At 41.3% G+C, this 24,738-nt stretch overlaps 1 protein-coding gene across 4 annotated transcripts in view; it reads left to right on the top strand.

Annotated features, from left to right (window-relative positions):
- Window positions 1-963: 963 nt before the first annotated feature.
- Window positions 964-24,738, top strand: part of RALGAPA2 (Ral GTPase activating protein catalytic subunit alpha 2) — a 118,080-nt gene continuing 94,305 nt past the window's right edge. For all 4 annotated transcript variants that reach the window (XM_048937184.1, XM_048937183.1, XM_048937185.1 and 1 more), the window contains exons 1-4: window positions 964-1,226; window positions 9,447-9,557; window positions 10,097-10,146; window positions 22,784-22,841. In XM_048937184.1, coding sequence (XP_048793141.1) covers window positions 1,121-1,226; window positions 9,447-9,557; window positions 10,097-10,146; window positions 22,784-22,841 — 325 coding nt within the window. In that variant the 5' untranslated portion in view covers window positions 964-1,120. The remainder of the gene's footprint in view (window positions 1,227-9,446; window positions 9,558-10,096; window positions 10,147-22,783; window positions 22,842-24,738) is intronic.

Below are 24,738 nucleotides of genomic sequence, written 5' to 3'. Positions count from 1 at the left end.
GGAAAGGGGAAAAAAAAAAAAAAGAAAAAAAAAAAGAAAAGGAAAAAGCGAGCCAAAATTTTAGCCCTGCGCTTCCTTAGCCAACTGCACGTATTGATTTGTGGCAATGAAAGGGAAAAGTTGGGATGGCTTCATTCGCTCTTCTCAGGAAGCTGCAGATATTCAACTTGCAGCACGTGACAAATAATTTCAGACAGATTTACAGCTGTTCCAGAAGGAGACATTGTGTAACAGCGTAGGGGAAAGATACACACTCTGAATTACTGTAAACCTTAAGCGGGCTCCAAGACAATAGACTCCTGAACAATAATACATTCTCTTTTACTGGTGGCAAGGTCATGCTTTCCAACCTTTTTCTTTAATGAGGATTTTTGCTTTGTTTAACGCTTGTTCCCCTTCCTGTACGTCCATCCCAGCAGCACGCTCTGGTGGCCAAGAAGGCCAATGGTGTCCTGGGGTACATGACACAGAGCGAGGCCAGCAAGGCGAGGAGGTGATCCCTTCCATCCAATTCTGTGATGCTGTGACCTCACTCTGAGATTTACTAAAGCTCACTTTTCTGATCAGAATATTACTGACAGGCCTTCAGTCAAGCCCTGTTGGGTTCAGATTCTGAGAAAAAAACACAGTTTTGCTGTTGAACTGCAAATCTGCTCACCGTTTGCCTTTACTTGGACGCCACACACAAGACCCGCTGTGCTCCACACGGCACCTCACCCCGCGCCGCTTTCCCGCACAGCACCTGCACGTGCTCGGCCCCCTCCACGGCGCGGTGACGTCAGCGTGACGCCAAGCAACAGCGCACTGCCGTGAGAGAAGACTACAGCTCCCGGCGTGCCACGCGCGGCACCCCGCCATGCGCAGAGACTGCTTTCGCGCGAAGCACGCCGGGAGTTGTAGTCACCGCGCACGACGCTGGGCCGCCGCGGCTGCGCAGTGGGGCGGCGCGGGCGGGAGGCGGCGGGTTCCGCCTCGTCACGCCCACCCACGGCGGCGGCGGAGGGTGGCGAGCCGCGGGGCCGGCGGAGACGCTGCTGTCGCCTTGCTTCGCCTCCCGCTCGGACTCGCTCTCGGCCGGGCCCTCCCGTCCTTCCCGCGGAGCCCACCCGAGGGGCTCGCCATGTTCTCCAGGAAGGGCCACGCCGACGCCAGGAAATCCACGCAGAAAGCTCTAGACCCCAAGCGGGACGTGCTGACCCGCCTCAAGCACCTCCGGGCGCTGCTGGGTGAGTGAGAGCCGCCCCGCCCAGAGGGAAGCGGGCTGCGGGCGGGAGCGGCTGACGGAGCCCTGAGGGACCCTGAGGAGCCCCGAGGGCGGCGGCACGGCGCACAGCCGCAGCCCCGCGGCACCGCTTTCAAATCTCCCACCTCACAACAAAGGGCTCCGAGCCGGCGGGGCTGGGCTTCGGCCCCTGAGGGAGAGAGCTGGTGCGGGGCTGCTCTGCCCGAGATGTCCGAGTTAGCAAGCGATGAGTGCCTCTGGGTGGCAGAGGTGGTTGGTGTCGTTTGGTGGTAAAGTAGTGGGAACCGGTGGCTGTTTGGGTGCGAAATAGCCAACAGCCCCGCAGGATGCATCTTCAGAAGACCGGTGCGTCTGAGTTGTTGTTCACTGGTCGGTGTGGATCGATGGGCTGAGCCCGGCGGGATGAGCCTCACCAACTCGAGCGCCGGGTGCTGCGCTTTGGCCACAGCAGCCCCACGCAGCGCTGCAGCCTTGGGGCAGTGGCTGGCAAGCTGTGCAGAGGTAAAGGCTGCGGGGCCGTTAGCTGACAGCCGGCTGAACGTGAGCCAGCAGTGTGCCCAGGTGGCCAAGAAGGCCAACGGCACCCCGGCGTGTGGCAGCAGCAGGTGAGCGGCCCTCCGCACTGCCGCTGGTGAGGCCGCACCTCCAGTGTTGCGCTCAGCGCTGGGCCCTCACTGCAGGAAAGACACCGAGGGCTGCAGCGTGTCCAGAGAAGGGCAGCGGGGCTGTGAGGGGTCTGGAGCACAAGTGTGATGGGGAGCGGCTGAGGAACCGGGGCTGTTCGGTCTGGAGAAGAGGAGGCTCAGGGCAGACCTCGTGGCTCTGCAACCACCCAAAAGGAGGCTGTGTGAGGCGGGGTCGGCCTCTGCTGGCAGGGAACAGCCATAGGACGAGAGGGGATGGCCTCACGTTGTGCCAGGGGAGGTTCGGGTTGGCTGTGAGGAACAATTCCTTCTCCAGAAGTGATTCTGCACTGGCACAGCTGCCCAGGGAGCGGTGGGGTCACCTGGAGGAGTCCCAGAGCCGTGGGATGTGGCACTGAGGGACGTGGGCAGCGGGCACGGTGGGATTGGGTTGTGGTTGGTGGTCTTAGTGGTCTTTTCCAACTTTAATGATTCTGTGATTCTAACTTGTTTATTTATTTTAACTTTAAGGAGCTTGTGTAACTGTTGTTTGGGATATACTTTCCTTGTCTGTTGCAGGGTTGAATCTCTCTCTTCAACATCTCCTACAGCGGAAGTCTTAACACCTCTCTTTTGTTTCAAAACATTGAAACCTGTTGCTGAATTTTGATGGTAATCTAAGTCTTGCAGGGGTTTAGATAGCCTTATGTTCTGCTGGTGAGCAAACAGCAGCAGGAAGTAGCTCTTCTAAGTGCTCTCAGGCACAGTCCTGGTTTAGGAGAATCAGTGGTGGTGTTAATACTTGTTAACCTCATCTTGATTTACTTTCTGAGAGACAAGGAGGAGAAAGTGATGCACGAAACTTCCATTTGTTGTGTATGCTGCTTATTTTTTGAGTCTGGTGGCCCATCTTGGCCACAGCTGACCAATATGTGAGAGCCTCAGAGGCATCTTGTTAGCTGCAAGACTTCGGTAGCTAGTTACAGGAAAGAGCCCAAGGTTAGTGACTTTTGAAGAAAGAGAAGTCAGTCACTGTTTCTGCATCGTTCCCCTTGGTCACTGCACGTGCTGGCTGTCAGCCACTGGTACCATCTAGGTGGAAGCGCAGGCTTTGTGGAGTCCTCCCAGTGCTCTGCCTGTGGCGTCAGGCTGCATGAGGGAACCTTGCTGTGGTCTGCAGCATGGGTCAGTGGGGCTTGAGGTTAGAAGCCTCTTCCTGCAGCATTTCAGTGACGGGAGAAAATACATTAGAAGCTTTCTTGATGTGCTGTAGCAAAGTGAGCAGCTTTTGTAGTGACAGTGCTGTATGTGGTCCTGAGTGAGAAGACAGTGATGGGTCTCCCTCAGGACACTCACTTTGGGATGGCTGTGCTCTGTGAGAGTGCCAAAATGAATGAGTAGAAGTCTCTGATAGTTTAGCAGGTTGTGGATGTACTTGTGTTGGGTTGGTTTTTTTTTTCTTATAGGTTTAATCCAACTTCTCTGTGATTTAAACCTCATACTTCTCCATGCATTTAGCGAGCTTATCTCAAAAGAGATTTTTGGGGGTAGTTAATAAGTGGAAAAAGTGCTGGACAGATGAGTAGGCAGTCTCATGTTATGCTCTACAAGTAGCATTGTTTTGATGTATATGTATTTTTTTATTCTCCCTGGGGACCAAGCTTGTGCATTTCTTATACTAGAGGTGTGTAAAATGTTCTGTTTGGTTGGTTTTGTTTGCTTGTTTTTAAATCATACCATGTATCTGCCTGCCTAAGGATTTTGGCAGGCGGAAGATACATTATGCTCATGCACTGCAACTGTATATTTAACTTATTGGCTATGTGCTCCACAAACCATACTAAAATAATTTCAAGTTTCGTTTTAAGTGATCTGGGGAAATGTTTTCTTTACCAAATGAGGTTTTAGAACATGTTGTGAAACCATCCTGAAGATAGATCGTTCTAGGAGTCAGGGCTGGCAGACATTTTTTCCTTTACGTCTCCCCTCACTAAAATAAGCAGGCCTGAAGAAATCCAAAATATGGCAGCTTTTAGTTTGTGTTCCCTTTTCAGCACTTGTGTTTCGTAGATGACAAGTCCAGAGTTCAGTCAGAAGTTACAGCCCTTCTGGGGTCGTTGTTCCCTGCCCCCCTCTGCTTCTCTCTGCCCACAGTGGCACTTGTTCTTGGAGTGACTGAGCAGATGTCATTGTGTTGTCCTTTGTTATTGCACAAAGTCAATGCTAAGTGAAATGGCATTTACTCTGCTGAGATCCTACTGATGTAGGAGGGTAAAAATAAGAGGAAGGAAGATAATAAGAGGGCTGGGAGGGGAAGGAATGTTTATTTCCTTAAATAAGGAGTTGTGTGAGCAGCAGAAACAATAAAACCCTTTACTTGATTGATTCAGGCCTCTTAGCTGTCATCTGTGGAAGTTTTTATCAAAGAAAACCTTCCCTTTAAGTGTGTTGCTTGTAACATCCCTCAGGTCCCTTGAGGAATTGAAGCCCTTCTTCTGTGAGATGTGTCCTTGTTTGCTGGGCTGTCCCTCAGTGGGACAGTTGTTTACAGATGTGACCATGTGATGTCTGGAATGAAAACCTTACTGTTGTAAAGTGGGTGGTCACCTGTGTTAGGTACAATACGAAAGAATTCATTTTGTTAATTGCTGTGTACATGTTCTAGCCTTCCTGAGGAATTTTCATCTGTTGTCAAGAAAAGATATGTCACAGCACGGTGTCTTCTATGAATATGGTGCTGTGGGGGCAGTGACCTCTGTTTACCACAGTGCTCTCCATTAATCAACGTGGGATCATTATTTGTATACAAATAATACAAGTGGAGGGGATATCACAGGGCACTTGAGCTTTGTTTCATACTGGTGGGAGCCTCTTCTTTTGCTGGTGTTATCCTTGCTGATTTCAGAGCATCATTTGCCAGAGGGCTGCAGCACATGCTTGGGTCTTGAAACTTGTTTTGTTGTAGGCTGGGAGTTGTCAAGTCTGTGTGTGGGTAGGATGATCTCTGGTGATTTCAGTTGGCTGCCACCCTTCACATAACACTTAGGAAATGAGAACTTTCCCTTCGCTGCTTGTGAGTGTGCTGCAAGCTGCCCAAGAGGTGGTCACAATAATACTGACTTAAGTGGCTGAACTTCAACTTTTTTTATGCTGACTAATGATAGAGATGATAACCTTGTGTTTGAATGGCTTAGGTTGTACTGCTCGAATGGTGTGAGCTTGCTAGTGATATTTTAGACACATTCAGAAGTTAGTGCTTGCAAATGTCTGTGTTTGGAAAAGCCATTGCTCCTTGGATTACCAGCAACACTTGAGATGTTAAAATTATTTTAGAAATTGCTCTAACTAGAATTTCTTTTTCAGTGATGGCCTTTTAGTAATGGTAACAGTTTCCTTGTGAAATGGACAGTCCCTGAAAAAAAGAACAAAACTGATCTTAGGGGCTTTTACTTAGCATTTAAAGCTCTAATTGGAAACAATTGCCATTTCTTTTTCTGAGACAGTTAGTAAAAATAGCATGAAGTTTGTGGGGTGAGGCTGGTCATAAAAGTTTATCATTAACCAGAGCGTGACTGCAAAGTCATCTTTTCATCTCCTTTACTTCTTTCTAAGTACTCGAGACAAAGAAAATCCCTGGGGATTGTGAGAGCTGTATATAAATAACATAAAACCTCACATAAAACCACCTGACTCTGGAAGTTCATGGAATTAAGGGAGGCTTTCTCACAGCTTAAACAAATGCAGTAACACATCATAGTTAATACAGAAATAAGAGGAAAACCGGTGTGATAAGGACACAATTATTTTCATACATTTATATATGTATATATTACAAACCAAGGAGAGCACTGAGCATGCAGTGCACTCAAATTCTTACTAGATGGTTCCTGGATAGTTAATTTCCTTAAATGTTAAGGTTAAGCAGTAAGAGAAGTGTGGGTGACTTGCCATCATTTAATGAGCTGATTTTTGTATCTTCTAGAGAAGGATTCTCATGTACACCCTCCAGAATGTCCTGCTGTTTCCTTCGAGTTGCTGTGAAAGCTGCAGAGTGCTCATGGGGAAGCATTAGCTAATGAACCACCTGACCTTGCATAGGGAATGGAGTCAGGTTATACGTGTTCTTGGAAAGGCACCAACTGTCTGACGGCTGGTAATGTTTGCCAGCTTGCCTTAGATTTTAGTACTCAGTTGTGAATTCAGACGGTGGTTGTTTTTTGCTGGTAGTAATGTGAGGGTTACTTATCAGTCAATATAGACAGAAAAATAAATAGAAAAATATAACCTAACATCTGCAGTTCAGCTTTGCTCTTTAGTTTTCCTTCAATGCTTGTAAGTGTTTCTTCAGTCAGCTCGGTGCGGCAAAAGTCAATATTTAACCTTAGGATCTACACTGAGAAATAGTAAACGACACTTGCTCAAAAATCATCTCGTGAAGGACTCTTTCTCATCTGCTTTTGTTGTGGTGATGGTCTCTGAAAAGGGCAGAAGCAGTGGGACTGGGGAGGAAGCTGTGCTGTGTGTGCTGCTGCCTGCCCAGAGGGGGAAGCCTGGAGGGGGGTTGCTGCTTTGCTCTTAGTAGGAGAGCTGAGCAGTGGTGTCAGGATGACGGCTTGCTCACACAATTGCAAGAAAATTGTACTTTCAGAGCAGATATCTTGTCCTAAGGTAGCAGCCGGAGGTGTTGCTGATGGTTCAGAATTCAGAACCTTACATTTTGAAACGTAAGGTTTATTCTCCATATTCTCCAATTTATTCTCCGTATCCTGCAAAGGAGTATGAAGAACAAAGTAGTAGGGAAAGGATGTGACTGAGAATGCATGCTTATGTCAGAGTAGCAGATGAGTCATCTCCGAAATGCCACATTTATAGAATAGAGAATTTACTTTTTTTTTTTTTTATTAGGCAGCTCCTTTCTCCTCCTTTCACAATTTAAAGGGAAAGTTTCCTTAATGAACTCATTCTTTCATATGAAAGCCTTGTAAATGAAAGCCTTGTTTTCTCCTAGAGTTGTGTTTAACAACGCATTCATAGAGGGGAATAATTGCACTTAACTTGCAAATTCAACACCAGTAGCTTGAAGGAAACCAATACCATGTAAAAGAGTTTCCATGCACTAATTGTTGCCATACTGCAAGCATCCAAACAAAGCCTTATTGCAGAAAAGCTATCAATTTATTGTTTCAGGGGATAAAAAAAGCACGAAACACCATGCTATTCAAGGCTAACATCAATCTTTTGTTGATGTGTGATGTTGTTGGTTCTTCTTGTATTTAACTTTGTTGGCTTGGTTAATGAATGGCTTTCTAGAGAGGCTGTTAATAATTCTTACGCTTTCTCTTCTTACTTCTGGGTGGAATTACATCTTTCCTTGGCCAAATCAATTACAGCAAAGAACAAGCATAATTAAAGTGCAGTTGGCAAATGTCATGTTTAGGAAATGTTAGGGGTTTTTTTTGTTTGTTTGTTTGTTTTGCTTAAAAAATGTTTGTTTGAAATCTTGACTCTACATTAAGGCCCAAGGTAGTGTTGCATGCATGGGCTTCTATTATTTTTTAAAGAAATTGGAGATATGTTGATTTGTTGTTTGTTTGATTATTTACCAGATAAATTTAACAGCTAGATTTGCAATTAACTTCTGGAAATGATTGCTGGCATTTCTTTTTCTCCAGCAATAGCTGCCTGTTCTGGTGGTGCAGGAACAGTATAGTCAGGTAGCCATGCTGGCATCAAAACATACCCTGTAGAATATTTTCCTGTGTAAGTTACTTTAAAATTGGAAGTGGTTTGGAAACAGAAATGAAAACTGTAGATAAGATACAGCTCATGTTTTGGAAGTATTTCTTGAGCAGTGGGATTTCCAGCAGTCAGTCTGTAGCCCAGTGATCTCTGACCTCTGCTTCTAACATTAGCCGCCTCATGTGCTCAAAGTACTTTCCTACAGCTATTCTCTAGATTGCTTCAGTTTGGCCTGGGTAGGCTTATTTATTTACTAAATAGTTCTGTGACTCTTAATGAAAACTCCAGCTTTTCCCCTGCTTCCCATCCTCCCCAGGTAGGACGGTGTGCAGGTGGTGCCCCAGCTGGCACAGGGCTGACGACAGGCTCACCTTCCCTTGGTATCTTTTAATTTGTCAGTATTTGATGTAATTTACAAAAGTACATCAATTCCTTTCCGGAGTTACATGCTGTTCTGAGAGAACTATTTCCAAATGCACATGAAAATCCATGGGAAATGTGATTTCTGGTTGAGCAGTGCTGATGAAGATCTTCAGATAGCAATATTTGCTGATGCCACAGTGATGCTTCAGCAGCATATTTGTCTTCCTCCTCCTCCACGTCAGCCTCAGGCTGTGTGTTTGTGAGCATTTAGTTTCTAGATCTTGAAATACGGGACAAGAAATGTCTCTAGCCCCTGCATAGTACATCTTTTAGAATTAGTAGACTTTTTCTCTAATGATCTAATTTATTTCATCTTACTGGCAACAGTAATTTAAATCTGCGAGGTTGGACTGCTGGGCGCTCAGGTTTTTATTTACTGAGACAATTGGCTGTGTGATACAGGTTTAGCTCCTGAGAGAATCAGATTACTGGATTAAATTCACAGTGAAGGTAAAAATAAGCTTTCTTTCTTTTCTGTAATTAAACTTGAAAGTTATAAACAATTATAAATGATAGAGAAATCTGCAGTTGTTTCATTATAAAAGAAAGTGTTTCAATTTGACCTTTCTTTTTAACATGCCATTATTGTTTGGTGTTGAGGCAGTCACAGTGAATGTACCTTTGGTCTTTTAGAGCTGTGTTTTAGCCTTCACTTGGTCTTGCCCTTTTACTGAAACTTCCTGTGCAGACTTCCTCTACTCAGTGTAAAAGGTTGATTTTACCCTTGGGTGAAGGTTCCATGCAATTATTATTTTTAAATGAATTGTTTTGAATTCACTGAGGATTCCTAATGATGTGTGGAATCTTTACAGACAGCTACAGGATGGCTGCTGTGTGGCGTAATTTTCAGAGTCATTAAAAAAATTGTTCATAAATGAACAAGCAGTGCAGTTGGCTATCAGATGGGCCAAAAGCCAGTCCATGTTCATGGCTAAACCATTTAGTACATTTGCTATGTTTGGGTTCAGTCGTGTTACTTCATGCTGTGGGGCACGTGGAAGAATTTCTAGCAACGTACGCTTCTGATGATCCAAAAGGATTCAGTTCAGTACTCAATGTAACCCCAATGAGGAGATCTGGTGAATTATTTTGATAACAGGCAGCTTTCACATTTGTTAGCAAAAAATGTCTCTTAGGAGTTGTCCATAGCAACTCTTAAGAATTGCTATAGAAGCAATATGTGGGTGCATCCTGTCTTTTTAAGATGGAAGACAAACCTAAACAACACGCAAACTTTGAAAAACTGAATAAAAGCATACATTATTTCATTTCTAATGATGGAAACACAATCTAGTATAGAATATTTAATGAAATCACTGGAATTGTTTCACAGTGCACTTCATTTTCCAGTTTGCATGAGGAGAAGTGCTTCCAGGTTTCAGATGTTGTGTAATAACTCCATTTGTTCTTCTTGCTAGATATTGTGGATGGAAGTGACCTGAAGCAGTTTTTTGAGAACAATTATTCTCAAATTTTTTTTATCTTCTATGAAAACTTCATAACACTGGAAAATAGCCTGAAACAAAAAGGTAAGTGTTGAGAGTTTAGCTGGCATCTTAATTTTACAGTATCAGTAATGATCATAGAATCATAGACCATGGGAAGTTGCTGCTTGAAATACTGTAGGTAACTGACAGGAGTTGTAAATACGTGTTTATGGTTTGAAGCATAATTTCTGCACCGAAATTACGTCTTGTGCAATTCACATCTTCTCATCTTGTTTTGAAATAGATGGCCTTTACCATACATTTGAGTGTATGTCTGTTCAACTGAAAAATATCAGAAAACCACAGAGCAAACCTGACCATTGAAGATAACACTGAGCAGAATAACTGGGTGCTCCAAGGTGAACCCAATCGCATTGCTTTGCAGATATGGGACTCTTAACTATGCCCAAAGAGGGGAGAGATACTGAAATTCAGAAATATCCTCCTCTTTTAATGCTAGATGAATTAAAATAAACCAAGTGCAGCATTGTTGACTTCAGCTGAGTAACAGCAATGTATTTGCTCCACCCGTTTCATCACACCGCGTATTACGTCAAATGATGTTGTTTTCTTTCTTGCAGGGAATAAATCACAGAGGGAGGAGCTGGACTCCATTCTCTTTCTTTTTGAAGTAAGTTTTCCTTACTAGGGAACTGTTTCTTCCTAATTGTGTGTGTTGTTGTCATTATGTGCTTGCTACTACCTTTACAACGTGAGGTAAAACCGGACATCAGTCAAAATGACAGCAGGTGTCCCTGCCTGTAAGAGATAAAAGGCAGAAGAGAGCTAGGGTGTGCATTGTTTTCAGATACAGCAATAATAAAAACAATTGTTTATTATTGTTAATTTTACAATTGTTAATTATTTAAATTAAATAATGTAAATTAACAATTGTTAATTATGCCACAGAAATATCTGGCTTGAAAGAATATCCAGAGTTAGATTTTATTGAAGACAAGTAGGCTAATTTAGCTTGCAGAGTAGTCTGAAATGTGGCTCTGGACAGTATCATATTGCTTAAGTACAGTTATTTTATTAGTTGGTACCCTTAGGGTGGAAGACAGCTTGGTTGAACCAGAAGTAGAGAGGAGGACATGTGGGGGAAACTTCCTCAAACTTTGAACCTCAACAATAAAACTTTAAAGGAGAAATGAAATAAATTTAATTCATTTTTAGGTCATAAATACTTTACAGATATAAAAATGTAGCTGCTCAGTTCTGAGAAATCTCATGGTGAATTTGTATACTGTATTTAGTTTTCCTTGCAGTACTTGAATGAGAACATGCTCAGAATAGTAGTACGTTGCTTCTTAGTTGTAAATCATTGTGTTTTGCTCTTAACTTCTTCAAGTTACTGAGCACACTTGATAACGTGGTAGTTCACGATACGCAGAAATTTTAATTAATATATCCAATAAAAAAAAAGGGTGAATAAGAGTACATCAGAACTTCAAGGTGGATTGCTTCATGGTGAGAAGGTATGGCTCTAGATCTTGAGTAACTATTGCATTGCTTTCTGTAACTTAAGGAAAAGCTTGAGTATATTCATCTGTGTATTTGTTAGGTCAACTGCAGGTAATGTCTGTGAGGATGAAAAAATCTCTGGTGGCTAAAACTAGAGTTGTCTTTTGAAATATATTAGAAGGAAGTATTTAATACCTTGCTTTCTTTGCTACCCTTGCAACATGTTCTTCATTTAGGTTTCTTCAATGTGCTACTTCGACTTCAGCTTTCAAAGTTGGGGTAGTTTTTCAAATCAGTATTCTCAGTTTTTGAACAATAAATTCTGACATCAAGGAAGTTGGATCCAAATTTTGGATTTCAGAGATGATAAGCTCAGGAAACCGGTGACGTGTAGCTAAGTCTTGTTGTGTTCTGCATGAATTTGGTAACCATGTATACTAATGGTTTGTTTTCAAGAGTACAAAAAGAAATGTATCCTTCTGGATACTATAAGATATTTGCCTTGTGTGGACACAATTTTACACTTACCAGACTGGAAGATGCTTCCCATCACTGTAGAAGTATATGTTGTTTCCCAACATATGATTCTTCCACTAACAAGATGAGGCAGCAAGTGATCAAGGAGTGACAGGAATAAGTGAAGAGGAAAGTATCAATACAATTAAATTGTCTATTTCAGAAAACTTTTTTGATTATATTCAATTTGCAGTCAGAATTCCTTCAAATGTCAAGATCTGTCATCCTGTTTCCTTTTGAAGAGTGAAGACTGAATGTGAACAAATCTAAACAATTAGGCAAAAGAATCCTGGCATTCATGTAACACAAGAGATTTTCCTTTCGGGGTAAAACTGGTTGCTGAAATGCTGGAGCAGTATGCAAGTGTAATTCTTTAAATCTCACAGCACTTCTTATAGTAAGATTTTTCTTTTCCATTTTACTGTACTTTAAAAACCCCAAACCTGAAAGGTGTCATTCTTGTTACATGATAACAGTAGTGTTGAAATGTAAGAAAATCTTGAAGGAGTCGAGAAGAGCAGCCAGGGATGGAGGAAGAAGAAATGACAAGACAAGGTTCGTTTTCATGTTTCAAGATGAAGCAGTATCTTGGCTCTGTCTGCATTTCATCTCCAAGTGAATTGAAAGCTATGTTTTTGAAGAAACAGGATCAGGTCTCTGAAGATGTCCTGTTATTCCTTCTCCTTATCTAAAGAAAGAAAACAAGACATCTTTAATTTAATGTTTTTGCTTCTGTAATACATGGGATGATGAATTCAAGGCAACACAAAGTTGCTCTGAAAGTAATGCCTCCTATTTATTTCCGTGGAGACTACAGTAGATAAAAAGAGCACAATAACACTTTGATAGAGCACATTCTCTGCTACAAAACACTATTTTTCAGCATAGTCACCACCATTAGCTGTGCATTTTTGCCAGCAATGAACAAGAGCCTACATGGCTGGTCTTTCACATCACTGTTGCCACTTGGTCTTGTTAGACTTTGTGCTGTTAGTGATTGTCCAATAATTCATCAAAATCTGCAAGGCCTCTCTGCCCTCAAGGGAGTTGACATCTCTTCACAATTTAGTATCATCTGCAAACTTACTGAGTACGCATCTGAGTCTCGTGTCCAGATTATTTATAGAAACATTGAAGAGAACTGGCCCTAGAATGGAGCCATGTAGAACCCCACTAGTGACTGGCCATCATCCTGAGGAGGTCCCATTTACTGTGACCTTTGAGCCCAACCTGTCAGCCAATTGCTCACTCATCTTCTTAGGTATTTATGGACATTTTGTCCATAAAGATACATGAGAAACAGTGTTGAAAGCTTTTCTGAAATCCCAAAAGATTACATCTGCTGTCTTCCCTTGGCCATCTCAGTATGTAACCTTGTAATCAAAGGAAATTAGGTTTGTTAAACTGGGCTTTCCCCTTGTGAACCTTTGCTGGTGGCAACAATGACTGCATTGTCTTGTAGTTCTTTTTCAATAACTCTCAGAATGATCTTCTCCATAATTTTACCAGGCACTGAAGAGAGACTGACAGGCCTGCAATTACTAGTGTCTTCTTTCTTGCCCTTTGTGAAAATCAGAATGTTTTCTATCCTCCGGTCAACTCTGCAACTTCTCCAGATTTCCAAGCCTATTTTAAAAAAGATAGTAATTAAGAGAGGTCTCGTGATAACATCAGGGTATTAAAAATACTGGCTGATAGGAATTCTCTTGGGTCCCCATAGACTTACATAGCCAGCTGGAATAGCAAATCCCACCCGAGTTTGAGGTTGTCTGGAAGTTTATCATTCCTGCAGTCGTGGTCCTCCAGCTCGGGGCTCAGGTGGACCCAGCATCATCATAGTGCTGAAGACAGAGGTGAAGAAGGCATTAAACATCTCTGCTTTGTCTATATCCCTGTTTGTGAGGTGACTAACTCCACTGAGTAACAGAATTTTCTTTGGTCCTCCTTTTGCTGTTAACTTATATTAAAAATGCCCTTTTTGTTGTCCTCTGCAGTACTGGCCAGCTTCAACTCCGAGCTTTGGCTGTATTAATTTTCTTCCTACAGTTGTAAACAGCATTGCTGTTCTCCCATGCCGCTCAGTTTCCTTCTGAAGTCTGTATGCTTTACTTTTCCACCTGAGCTCAAGAAGGAGATCCCTGCTCAGGGAAGCTGACCTGCCCCACCTGCATGAATGCTGATGGTTTGGAATTCCTTGTTCTTTGCTCTTAAGAGATGGGATTTAATCAGTGACCAGCGATGATGGACCCCAGTGCCTTCAAAAGCACATTCCTGGGGGCCTTGCTAACTGGTTGTCTGAGCAGCCTGAAGTTTGCCCTCCCCATATCCAGGGTTCAGGTTTTGCTGGTAGTTTTCCTCCTGTCTGAAGGTTTTAAACTTCAGTATGTCATAGTCATTGTGACAAGACTGCTACCAAGTGCTACCTCACCTATGAGACCCTCTCTGCTTGTAAAAAAAAAAATTATATCTAGGAGGACATCATTTCTAGTTGGTTCCTTTTTCTGCTTTTATTTATTTATTCCCAATAAAGCATTAGTAAGAATCTAATGTAGGATTTTGTTTAAGGCAGCATCAAATTACACAAGGTCTTACATATGCCATGCCTGTATGGGTGGCAGGAGAAATTCTTTTGTTCCTCCCTTCTCACCCCCAAGTGAGAATAGGTATCACCTCATTTACTGAGCAAGGCTGTGCATTTTAATTGCATCTCATTAATACACTTACTCTGTGGCCTTGAATAAGTAATTAAATTTCTGTGTCTATGTCATTGAATAGAAAATAGCTAATGCTTACTCACCCTGTTAAAGTGAATAAATATGTATTCCTGTGTCTTGAAAATGTGTGGCTAAAAACCAACTCAGTATGGCTTAAAAATATCAGGAAAACATAATGGTGAGGAAAAAAAGAAACACAGTTATATGTGAACAAAGTACTGTTCTGGTTCTGATGGAAGAGAATGGTATTTTAGCCCAGTGAGGAAACAAAGAAGAAATTGTTCCAGATTGGTATGAAATTTGAAGTGATCTGCTTCATGGTGTTAATGTACTAGAGGTAACTTTGCAATCCATTTATGCCTCTGACACTTAATAACTTAATGCTTTTTAGGAGAACAATTTTTTCTAGGGCCCTTTAATACACAGATCAAGAATATGTTGGTCAGAATGCAGGACAAGAAGAGTGTAAATGCCAGGTAATTAAACATTCATATTGTCAGCCATAGGAAACAGAACTAATTGATTGTTAAGCTTACCCCACTTAATCTGTTGTCAGCATGAACCAGAGGTTTCCAAGAGTTTTCTTCTAATTAGCTAAGTAGGTAATTACTTAGGATTGAGAAATCCTGAATCCAGGTGGTTGGGGTTAGCTTTTTGAAGAGTCAATAAAAATATTTATGAAATAATGTGACATGCTTTTTGTGGTATAGTTTGGTGACTGTTTTGCTGCTGTTCTTGAGTGACACCTAGTGTGTATGTAAAGCAAAAGTGCCATCTGTTTCCACAAATGCTCTGAAAACTAGGTTGACTCTGTTGTAGTTTACTGAAATCTTAATTTTACACATCACCTACGTAGTTAGGGCTCTTAATGGTACAGTAAGCAACATACTAATCAAAGAAGAAATAATAATCGAAAAGGAGTAATATTAACAGTAATTTTAGTTAACTTGAAAGTGCTTTTGCAGTTACTGTTTTATGTGGTATCAGGTACTGATTCCTGTGATGCTGACCCTTATGCATCTATGGCAAAACAGGAGCATGCTATTGGTTTTGATGTATTACAGAGGTAACTTATTTCAGTTCTCTATAATTATACTTCATTAAGAACAGCCACATCTCATGCTGGTGCAGTCAGTGCTGATTCAGTGTGCTCACTGGATGAAATATTCTGTTCTTAGTTTCATGACTTCTCCTTCTAAAGCAGTAAAGCAGGTCACTTGATCAGAGTAGCCACTGTTGAAGTTTTTCATATGCTGCCTGTGTCTGATTTGAAGTATCCAAAATATGCCCACAGCAAGTGGATTTAAGTGTTAAGTGGATGTAAAATGTAAGAAATGTGCTAATAGCTTCTACAGTATGCCTATCCGTGATACTGTACACCCATATTCATGGTCTGCTTTTGCTTTTGGACAAGTGTAAGCATTTTTCTGGAGATTATAGTCATAGAATCCTAGAACGGCTTGTGCTGGAAGGGATCTTAAAGATCTTCTGGTTGCAACCCCTGCCATGGGCTGGCTGCCCCCCACCAGCTCAGGCTGCCCAGGGCCCATCCAACCTGGCCTTGGGCTCCTCCAGGCATGGGGCATCACAGCTCTCTGGGCAGCTGTGACAGAGCCTCACCACCCTCCCTTAGCATCTGTTCTGCTCATGAAGAAGCAAAAATCACTTCTGATAGGTTCTGGGCAGTACCAGACAAAGTATTTGTAGGTAGACAGGTAGACCAATAGTCATACACAGAAGAAAGAGTCAAACTCTCCCAACTGGTGAAGGGGCTCTCTGGCTGTGCAGCACTCCTCAGGAAGCAGCCTTGCTCTAGGAGATTCTCTCCCTTCAGTGGCCTTTTTGGTCACGTGGGCACACAGCTGGCTAACATTCAGTTGGCTGTCAGCTAATTGCCTTTACCTCCATGCAGCCAAGGCTGTAGTTATGCATGGGGTAGTTGTGACCAAAGTGCAGGACCCTACACTTGGTCCTGTTGAGCTTTATCCCATTCTCTGCTGTGTCCCATAAGAGTGGGAGATTCTCCTTGGCCGTCCTCTTACTGTTCATATATTTGTAAAAACATTTTTTATTATCCTTGATAATGCTAGCCGGATGAAGTTCTTGCTGGGCTTTTGCCTGATTTTCCTTCTGTATACCTTAGTGACATCCTTATATTTTGTGGAATTGCCTGACACTTCTTCCAAAGATTGTAGCTCTCTTTTTTTTCCTGGAGTCTCAGCAAAAGTTTTTTGTTCAGTCACACTGGTCTTCTTCCCAGTTAGTCTTACAGCACAGGGATACAGCCTGCTCCTGCACCTTTAAGATTTCCTTCTTGAGGGATGTCCAGCCTTCCTGGACCACTTTGCCTTTCGTGACTGACTCCCAAGGGATTCTCTCTCCCAGTGAACATTCTAAACAGGCTGAAGCCTGGAAGGCCATAGTGCTGGGGTTCCCAGACCTGGATGCAGTACTCCAAGTGGGGCCTCAAGAGAACAGAGGGGGAAAATCACCTCCTTCTCCCTGCTGCCACCCCTCTTTTGATGCAGATTGGGGCGCTGTTGGCCTATTGGGCTGCAAGACTGTTCATTCACCAGAACCCTCGAATCAGTGAACTGAGCTTGCCCATACTTTGGGCTGATTATTTTATTGCATTAGCTACTGGTTATAACACAGCGTTGTTGTTGTCAGAAACATATCTCAGTATAAACTGCAAGTGGCCACATACTCAGAAGATTAAGATGTGGATTGGTCTGCTGTCAGAATCTGAATGTAATGATTGCAGAAGCAGCTGTATAGCCTAAATTTATTACTGCAGATGTGCACGAGTTACTTGTTCCACAAAGGCTGATGATAATTCAGCATAGGTTTATAATTGACTGTAGTCTGTTAGCAACCCTTTTGAAAAGTAGATTACAGACAATATGCAGTAAATACACTGCATCTGTCAGAGCAACACCTGCTGCAATGGTGAGGCCCAGTAGATATCAGCATCACAACCACAGCTTAGGAATAAACCCTTGCTTTTTAGCAGTCTAGTAATGCAATCAAATCAGTTAAAAAAATATGTAACTTTGCTTCCTTCCAGACTAAGAGTGCTGTGATTATATTAAGTATTGAACTGTAGGTCTACTTTAAATGGATTATTGCATGAATTAGCAGTATTGGTTAAGCACCTTAAAAAAAAAAAAAAGGGATTTTTCACAGCTTAGCCTCATAAAAACCTGCATCAGTGAAATGTGCAATAGTTTTTCATTCATAGCTTTTTTTGGGGGGGGAGGCTGTAAAGCTGTGTTGTTAATATTATGGATGTACAAAAATATGTTTTTCTGATATCTCTAACATTTCCTTAGGGCGCTTTGCTTGATTTAGGATGTTGTTCCTAATGACTTGCTACATTTTGGTTGGAATAAAAAAATATGAATTCTGCAGAACTAAATTGTGTAGTGAAGGTGGACAGTATAAAAAGTTATTGTGAAATTGTGTACAGGGAATAATTAAGTTATTATTGAGTTCTTATTGCCATGGGAACTGCTTTCTAATTTCTTGGGGTTATCCCTTTTCTGTAACTTTATTTTTACTATTCAGATTTTCTTCGTGTCTGTACAGGTAAGTGGCTTAATTTCCACCCCTGTAGATTGTCTTACCACTGGGAGTTTCAGCTTTAGATCCAGCTTTTAGGTTCTGTTGCAGCTTTTCACTTGGTTCTCTTGCTTACTGTGGTGACAACTTCCCCTGTTTAAAGATCTCTGTCACAGACTTGGTTGGCTGATTCTCAAGCTCAGTAGATGAAGAAGGGTTTATTTTTTTATAACAATAAAAGTGCTCCTTTCTAACACATGGAAAATAGCTTTCTGAACAACCTTCAGTTTATTCTGCTGTAATTATGATTGATTCATCTATTATTATAATAACATTATTCTTCTAGCATTCCATTTTAAATTGTAAATGTACATGGTGTATATTTGGGAGATCTTTTTGTGTAGTGTTATGCTTGGGGAAGAATATGGTCTTGCTTGCTTTGGGCAGATGTTTTCCCACTGTAAATAATTTATGGATACAATAAATAGGATCTCCCTTTATGGAGGTAGAACTGCTGCAGGCATACTAACTTCATTGAGCTCTTGGCCTCACCTAAATCAGTGAATAACAACAGAATAAATTCAGAATTATTGCAGATTTTAATAGTTGAACCTTCTGAAGCTGCTGTACAGGTAACACCAAACAGTCTTAAACATAAAGATGTAGGAGAGCTGTTCTACATTTGATATGGATTACAGTAGGTACACCTGCCAGCAGACTAATAGGAACTCCTCATTATGTACAGGCTGTATCAGGAAAGCTATTTTTTTTCCTCAGAATCCATTCCCCTGGAATGAACATTATTCTGGACTTGTCATTGACATCACCTCTGAGAGCACATTCAATCAGCAAGAACACATTTGATTTTGTTGCTGGTTAATGAGATGCTCTGCATAGTGTGTTACCGAGCAGCGATGCTCATCATCTCACTTCTGTGCAGGTACAGCTGGAAAACATCAGGGCATAGGGATCTTTGGTGTAAGGTTTGGTACAGCCTTGGCTTTCTCTGCATTCTTCTTCAGGGCAGAGTGGCACACTGCAATAGATGCAGAGCTACCAATCAGGATATTATGCAGCTCAGCTGGCAAAAATAAAAGCCTTTTAAAAAGAAATTGCAGTTTTAGTTAAGTCAGGAGGAATTTGTTTAAATACAAACCTTGGTGTTTTTTATTGTTCTTTGTTAAAATGAAGAGAGAGATCTTGCAAGCGTCCTGTGTAAACTAAGATTTAAACTTAACATTATTCCTAGTCATGCAGGAAGTCGGGAAGAAAAAGAACTATGGATAATCAGTTAAAAGAACTGACAGATACCCTGATGTGTTGATCAGTAGTAATACCTAATTTCTATTTCAAGTGTGCTATAATGGATTACCATATAGATGCAGCAAAGCACTAAGCATTAAATAGATCTATGTGTTTTCTGAAAAAGCAATATTATTTCACACTGTGGGGTTTCTTAAAATATTTCTTATTAGTGTACTGGGAAACTACAAGCAAGATGTCAATAGCCAGTTTGGATTCACAGCGGTGTTGCTAAAAGTCTAGGCTGGAGTGCAAGAAACTATCATTTGTTTCATAGAAATGGCAATATGAGTTTTTGAGAACCCCAGGGGTTGGGAGAGTGAAGAATATATTCTTGGAAATACTGAAAGGACAACGACCCGTGCACGTGCGTGACGGAATATTATGTCGTGCTGTAGCACTAGCCTTGTCTTGTGGCTGATGCACATATGTGAAAATTACCCATCAGAAGAGTGTTCTAGCCTTAACTTTGAATTTGCTTGTAGGATTCTGAAGTTTTCATTTAATGGTATAGACCTTTAAACATGCTAATGCATATTTGCACTGCAGGAGCAAACGTGCCCTCTGAATTTAGATGAATTCTGTGCATTTCAGTCTTCTGCAAAGCACTGATATCTTCCAAAATCACTGTGATAGCAACCTAATTTGATTTTTAAAATGACATCACCTTACTATTTGGTCATCCCGTGCAGATGATTAAATGCATCTTTGCATTTTTCCAAAGTGAACACGTATTTTTTCCTGGTTTTGAGATGCTGAAACAGAGAAAGGTGTGCGAAACAAGTGAAGTGTCCCAATTTTTGCTGTGTCAGGAGATACTGGGAAGCTGAAGCTTTCCCCAGCCAGGAACTTCTGTCCTCTTATTATTTTTTTCAAACTTTAAATTGTTTTGTTTCAGTCACCTGACACAGGTGCTTTTATTTTGCATTTTATTCTTATTTATTTATTACAGCTACTTTTTATTTTTTCTGACACCATAGGCATGTTCTTTCCTTCTTCCTCTGTCCTCCCAACACTGTGCAGTTTAAAGTATCATCTGGCTTTTCCTCGTAGTTGTCAGACTCTGCAACAGGATTTTTGTGCCAAAATTGCTTTGAGCAGGGCTTAAAATCAGCTCAGTTGGCAGAGTTACTCTTTCTCAAAATAGATCAGAATTATGCATCTTCGACACATTGTCAGCTTATGCAGCTTACACCTTGTTATAGTTAACTTTGTAGAAGTGAATTTCACTCCAAGTTGAGGTGAAATTTTGCAAGATACCAGATGGCCGTGTATGCTGCATGCTGTCATGCCTCTGGTCTTTCCCAAATAACAGCTACTGTGCTCTGCAGCTTGTAGGGAGGGCATGGTGAGACCTGGCCTGCCTCAGTGTGCTGTTGTGTTCAGGCAACACCACGAGAGGTGGTTCTTTGGTTCAGTTCTCGATCATTTGGGATGTTCAAACTGGAGAAACGGCTCTAAGAACATTGTTAAAGCTATTGGGAAATGGGTATTGTTTCTTTTTGCAGCTAAGGAAAACGTTTGTACGTCATCAGATGATTTCCCCAAATTTTTCCTAGTAACAAAATGCCTGGTGTTCAAGTGTATTTCAGATTTGTTCAGTGAAATTGTCATCTTTTCCAGGTGTATTTTGTTATTTGTACAGAAATGCTTCATTCTTTCGAAATGTGATCAAATTGGTTCTCAGTGTTCTGAAACAAATGAGAGAGAATTTCTGAGGACAAGCTGAAGGTATCTTGCTTAGGGCAGCCTTTGTTGCTGTGATGATTGCTGTACTTCTTTTACTGATCTAAAAAAATAGAAATAAAGAGCATTTATATATTTGTTTCTGAGATAAATGTGAAAGCACGTGAGGGCTTCTCCCTGTGGTCTATTGTGGAATTCAGTGAGGCTTTCGTTGCTCCTCTCTGGGAGAGTTTTCCCCTGAGGCCTGATGTAGGAGCTCTGGGGATAGCGCTGAAAAAGAGCACGGCAAGGACATGAGGAGGATGAGCCTGATCTATTTATCTATTCACTTTTAGAAATGCCAAATACTATTTGGGGAACATGTGCTGTGGATGTAAAGGAAGAGCAGTCTGTCTGTGTGACCCGAGGTCTGGTTCCCTAAGTCTGTGAACCTCTCATGACTTCCATCTTCTGCCATGGAGAAGGGAATGCTCCATCTTCTCTAGATCGTGACTTTCAGTGTTGTATACAGTTGCTGCAGCACTTTGTCGTGAAAAATAAAAACACTGTCATAATCCATCTCTCAAGCATAGTGTTTTTAACAGCAGTAATGATTCATGTGCAGGCCATCTCCGAAGGATGGCCTGAAACACAAATTGTTGCTTTCTTGGCTGTGACGCTTTTATTTCTTCTTGTGAGCTTTTATGTGCAAAAGACCAGCAAATGGGTCACCACTGCTTCAATTACTTGTCATTCATTGTGCATCCTGCATGTGGTTTTTCTGAAGACTTGATGGCATTTCGTTATGCAGAAATTTATTCTGGTGATTTTGTTTGATGATTAAACCCCGACTGCTAGTCATGTGTGGGATTGTTCAGTTTGATTTTATTTCCTAAAGAAGGTGTCAAAACTATTTTCCCATTTAGATATAACTTCTAAATTTCATATCCCAGTAACTGAAAAGTTGTAAGTTCCAGACATTTTTTTCTCTGAAATCTGTACGAAAATAGGTGTGTTCTCTTGCCTTGTTGGGAAGCTGAGCATCAGTAGGTTAGCTGTCCTATACTAATACTACAGCTACTTGCCAAGTCCTAGTTCATTATGCTAACATATATATGTTTAAGTGTCTTGAAACTTGATTTAAGCACTATTTAGAAGCCACGTTTACCAAAATTAGACCCCCGGATAGCTTGGATTTATCCAAATTATTTAATGACATTACCATCCAGTAAGCTGACATAAAGTGTTTGGTAGCCCCAACTGTTCTGTGCAACTAATATTATAGGACTCCATTCAGGAAAGCACTTAAGCGTATGCTTAAATTCTTTGCTTTGTGGATGCTCTGTTGAGTAACAAAACTGAGGGGAAATGGGCTTGAGCAAACCTCTTTCTTTGTTTGATCTGCCTCTGTTAGCATCAGTCAGAGGAAGATTGCCGTGTATTATTCCACATAAGTGCTTTATTAACTGCGTGTGCTATGAATTAAATTAGGCTGGCTTTGTGTAATTTGGCTCGGTTTCACTCAGCAGCTGAAAACACAGGTAAATCATCTCACGGTAAAAATAACTGCCCTGCTGCTCATCTCTGCCTTAGCTGGGAGATAGACCCCATTAGCTGATGAAAAGGCAGACCTAAGCCACCCAATCTCAAAATCTGGACTGTATCAATCTAACAGTAGTTATTACCAGACACTTCAGAAAAATGTAACCCAAAGTGAGCCTCTTAGGAGGAAATTCTGTCTGTAACGTCTTCATTAGAAATCAGTTTATATTCTGAGATGCTAGGGCATTCCAGGAGAGGGGGAAGGGGAAAGAGGTTTGTGCCAGTGTTACGGCGTTTATTTAGAATCATTCCAAGCATCTTCCTGTGTAGCAAGGAAGTAAGTAATGGTGAAGAGTTCTAATTATTACAGCTATCTGCTGTCTGTTGTGTTTTCTCTGTCTATATATAACCACTTCATTTATGTTTTGTGTATCAGTTCATCTGTATCCTCTGAATGAGCCAGTTTATTATGGAAAATTTGACTATTAGTTTTCTTTCTTGCAGAAAATATTGCAACTACTGCCTGAGAGGATTTTTTATCGGTGGCATTTTCGCAGTATAGGTAAGAAGGGATGGTTTGAAAATGTTCTAGTAACAATGAAATCCGTCTTTTCTGTAATCGCTTCCCTATTTCTACAAGTCCTTTAAACCACTGAATGACATAGTTTTGCCCAACACACAGATGGTACTTATATGTGAGATTTGCATCTGAAAATTCTTGAAACATCTGAAAAATCTTTGTACCTGTCAATAGCTCTGTGTGTTCTTTGTGCTGTGTGGTTTTGGTTGCTTGCTTCACTTTTATTTCTGCATGAAAGCTCCTGGAATTTTTGTATTCTTGGATTTGCCATGATCCTCTTTTTGTCTCTTTCATAGCAGCTTTTAGAGCATCAAAATGGAGAGGGATCTAAACCAGCACACCTTTTCCTAATTGGGTGAATTAGGAAAATGGGTGAATTAAGAAATGGAGACCCATTTGCATTCACAGACTAAGTCCAAAAATTAAGATTGAGAAGGGTTGTGGCATCTGTGTTTGCTCTCTTGCAAATTTGCACTGTAAAGTCTTTCACAGATGATCACATACAAATGCTCGTGCAAATTTGTTGTAATGAAAATTGCTCTTTGCCTAGATACAGGTGCCATTGAACTTGATCTCCTTTTGGAAATATATTCTGATACATTTCTGCTTTCCATTGGTGACTGTTGAACAAGCACAAGTTACACTAAATGCGAACCGTCGGGCTGCTACATCACATAAGTGTTTAATTTCTTCTGTGGTAATCCTGTGACATTATTCTCTGTACATTTGAATTCATTAATATTTGTGAAGCACTCGGTTACCACAATCAGTGAGAATTAAAAGAGGAATTTCTGTTTCAGAGTTGGAATAGCGAAACAAAGAAAGAAAGGACAAAAATTTAAACTTTTTTAATAACTTTGAGTGGCCCACAGTCTTGTTGGCCTGTGGATGTGGAATTCTGAATACACAGCACTTCTGCAAGTCTGGCCCCAGCTGTCTTTCATGGATCCTTCATTCAGTGGAGGATTTGCCAAGCCAGTTGACACTGGCCATTTCAGGAACAAGAACCTGTGGGTGGCATTTGTTTGGTCAAATCAAGAGGCTCTCCATTCTTTACCTGCACTCCATGACATTTGTGATACATACAGTGGCTTCTGGAGCAAGGAGGGAATGGGAGGAGCACAGGAAAGGAGCTGGTAAAGCTCGGCCTTTTTTTTTCCTTAGCTTCCTGTCCATTCTGTCTGCTCACAGGCAGGTATTTTGCAGAAGTCTTCATAAGCATAGAACTGAACATTGCCTTGCAACAGATGCCTAAAAAGAAAATAATAGGATTGTCACCTTAGTTAAGACACTTAGAGGGCTTGGCTTAAAACTTGATGTTCTTCTGCTACTTGTTCACCTTAAAGTATTCAGATAATAAGCATCTAATGGTTTGGGTCACTCTTGAATGTTGGATTACTGAACTTTTATTGATGAGTTTTTCAGTAGATGGTATAGGGATTTCAGGTATATCTTCAAATCAGGTTCTAAAAATGCTATTGAGAAATTTGTTTGGCTGTCTTTATTTTCAAATATGTGAACTTTCTAATTTATTTAAATATTTCCTTTGACCATCCCTTGTGATCACAGCAGGAGACAAAGAAAACTTTATTTTCCTCATTTGACCAGACTGAATAAATTACAGTCAAGTGAGAGGAAAATACTTCTATTTTGATAGTCCAAACAACTTGCAGTCCACTGAACTAAGCATCTTTGATTAATTAACTGTGAAAATTCTACTTCTGAATGCTTCCAAGGTGGCCACAATATTTTCTTTTGCTGTTTGTTGAAGTAAATTGGACAGTTTATGCTGCTTTGGAAGGGGAGCAATGGCATGTATTTCTTCATTACAGTTCTTTTTTGTTGGTGTGGTTGGCTTGGTTTGGTTTCCAGCACCATT

The sequence above is a fragment of the Lagopus muta genome, chromosome 2 (genome assembly GCF_023343835.1).
Source record: "Lagopus muta isolate bLagMut1 chromosome 2, bLagMut1 primary, whole genome shotgun sequence".
NCBI lineage: Eukaryota > Metazoa > Chordata > Aves > Galliformes > Phasianidae > Lagopus > Lagopus muta.
The sequence above is the reverse complement of the archived record's forward strand: the minus strand, read 5'-3'. Positions and strand labels throughout refer to the sequence as shown.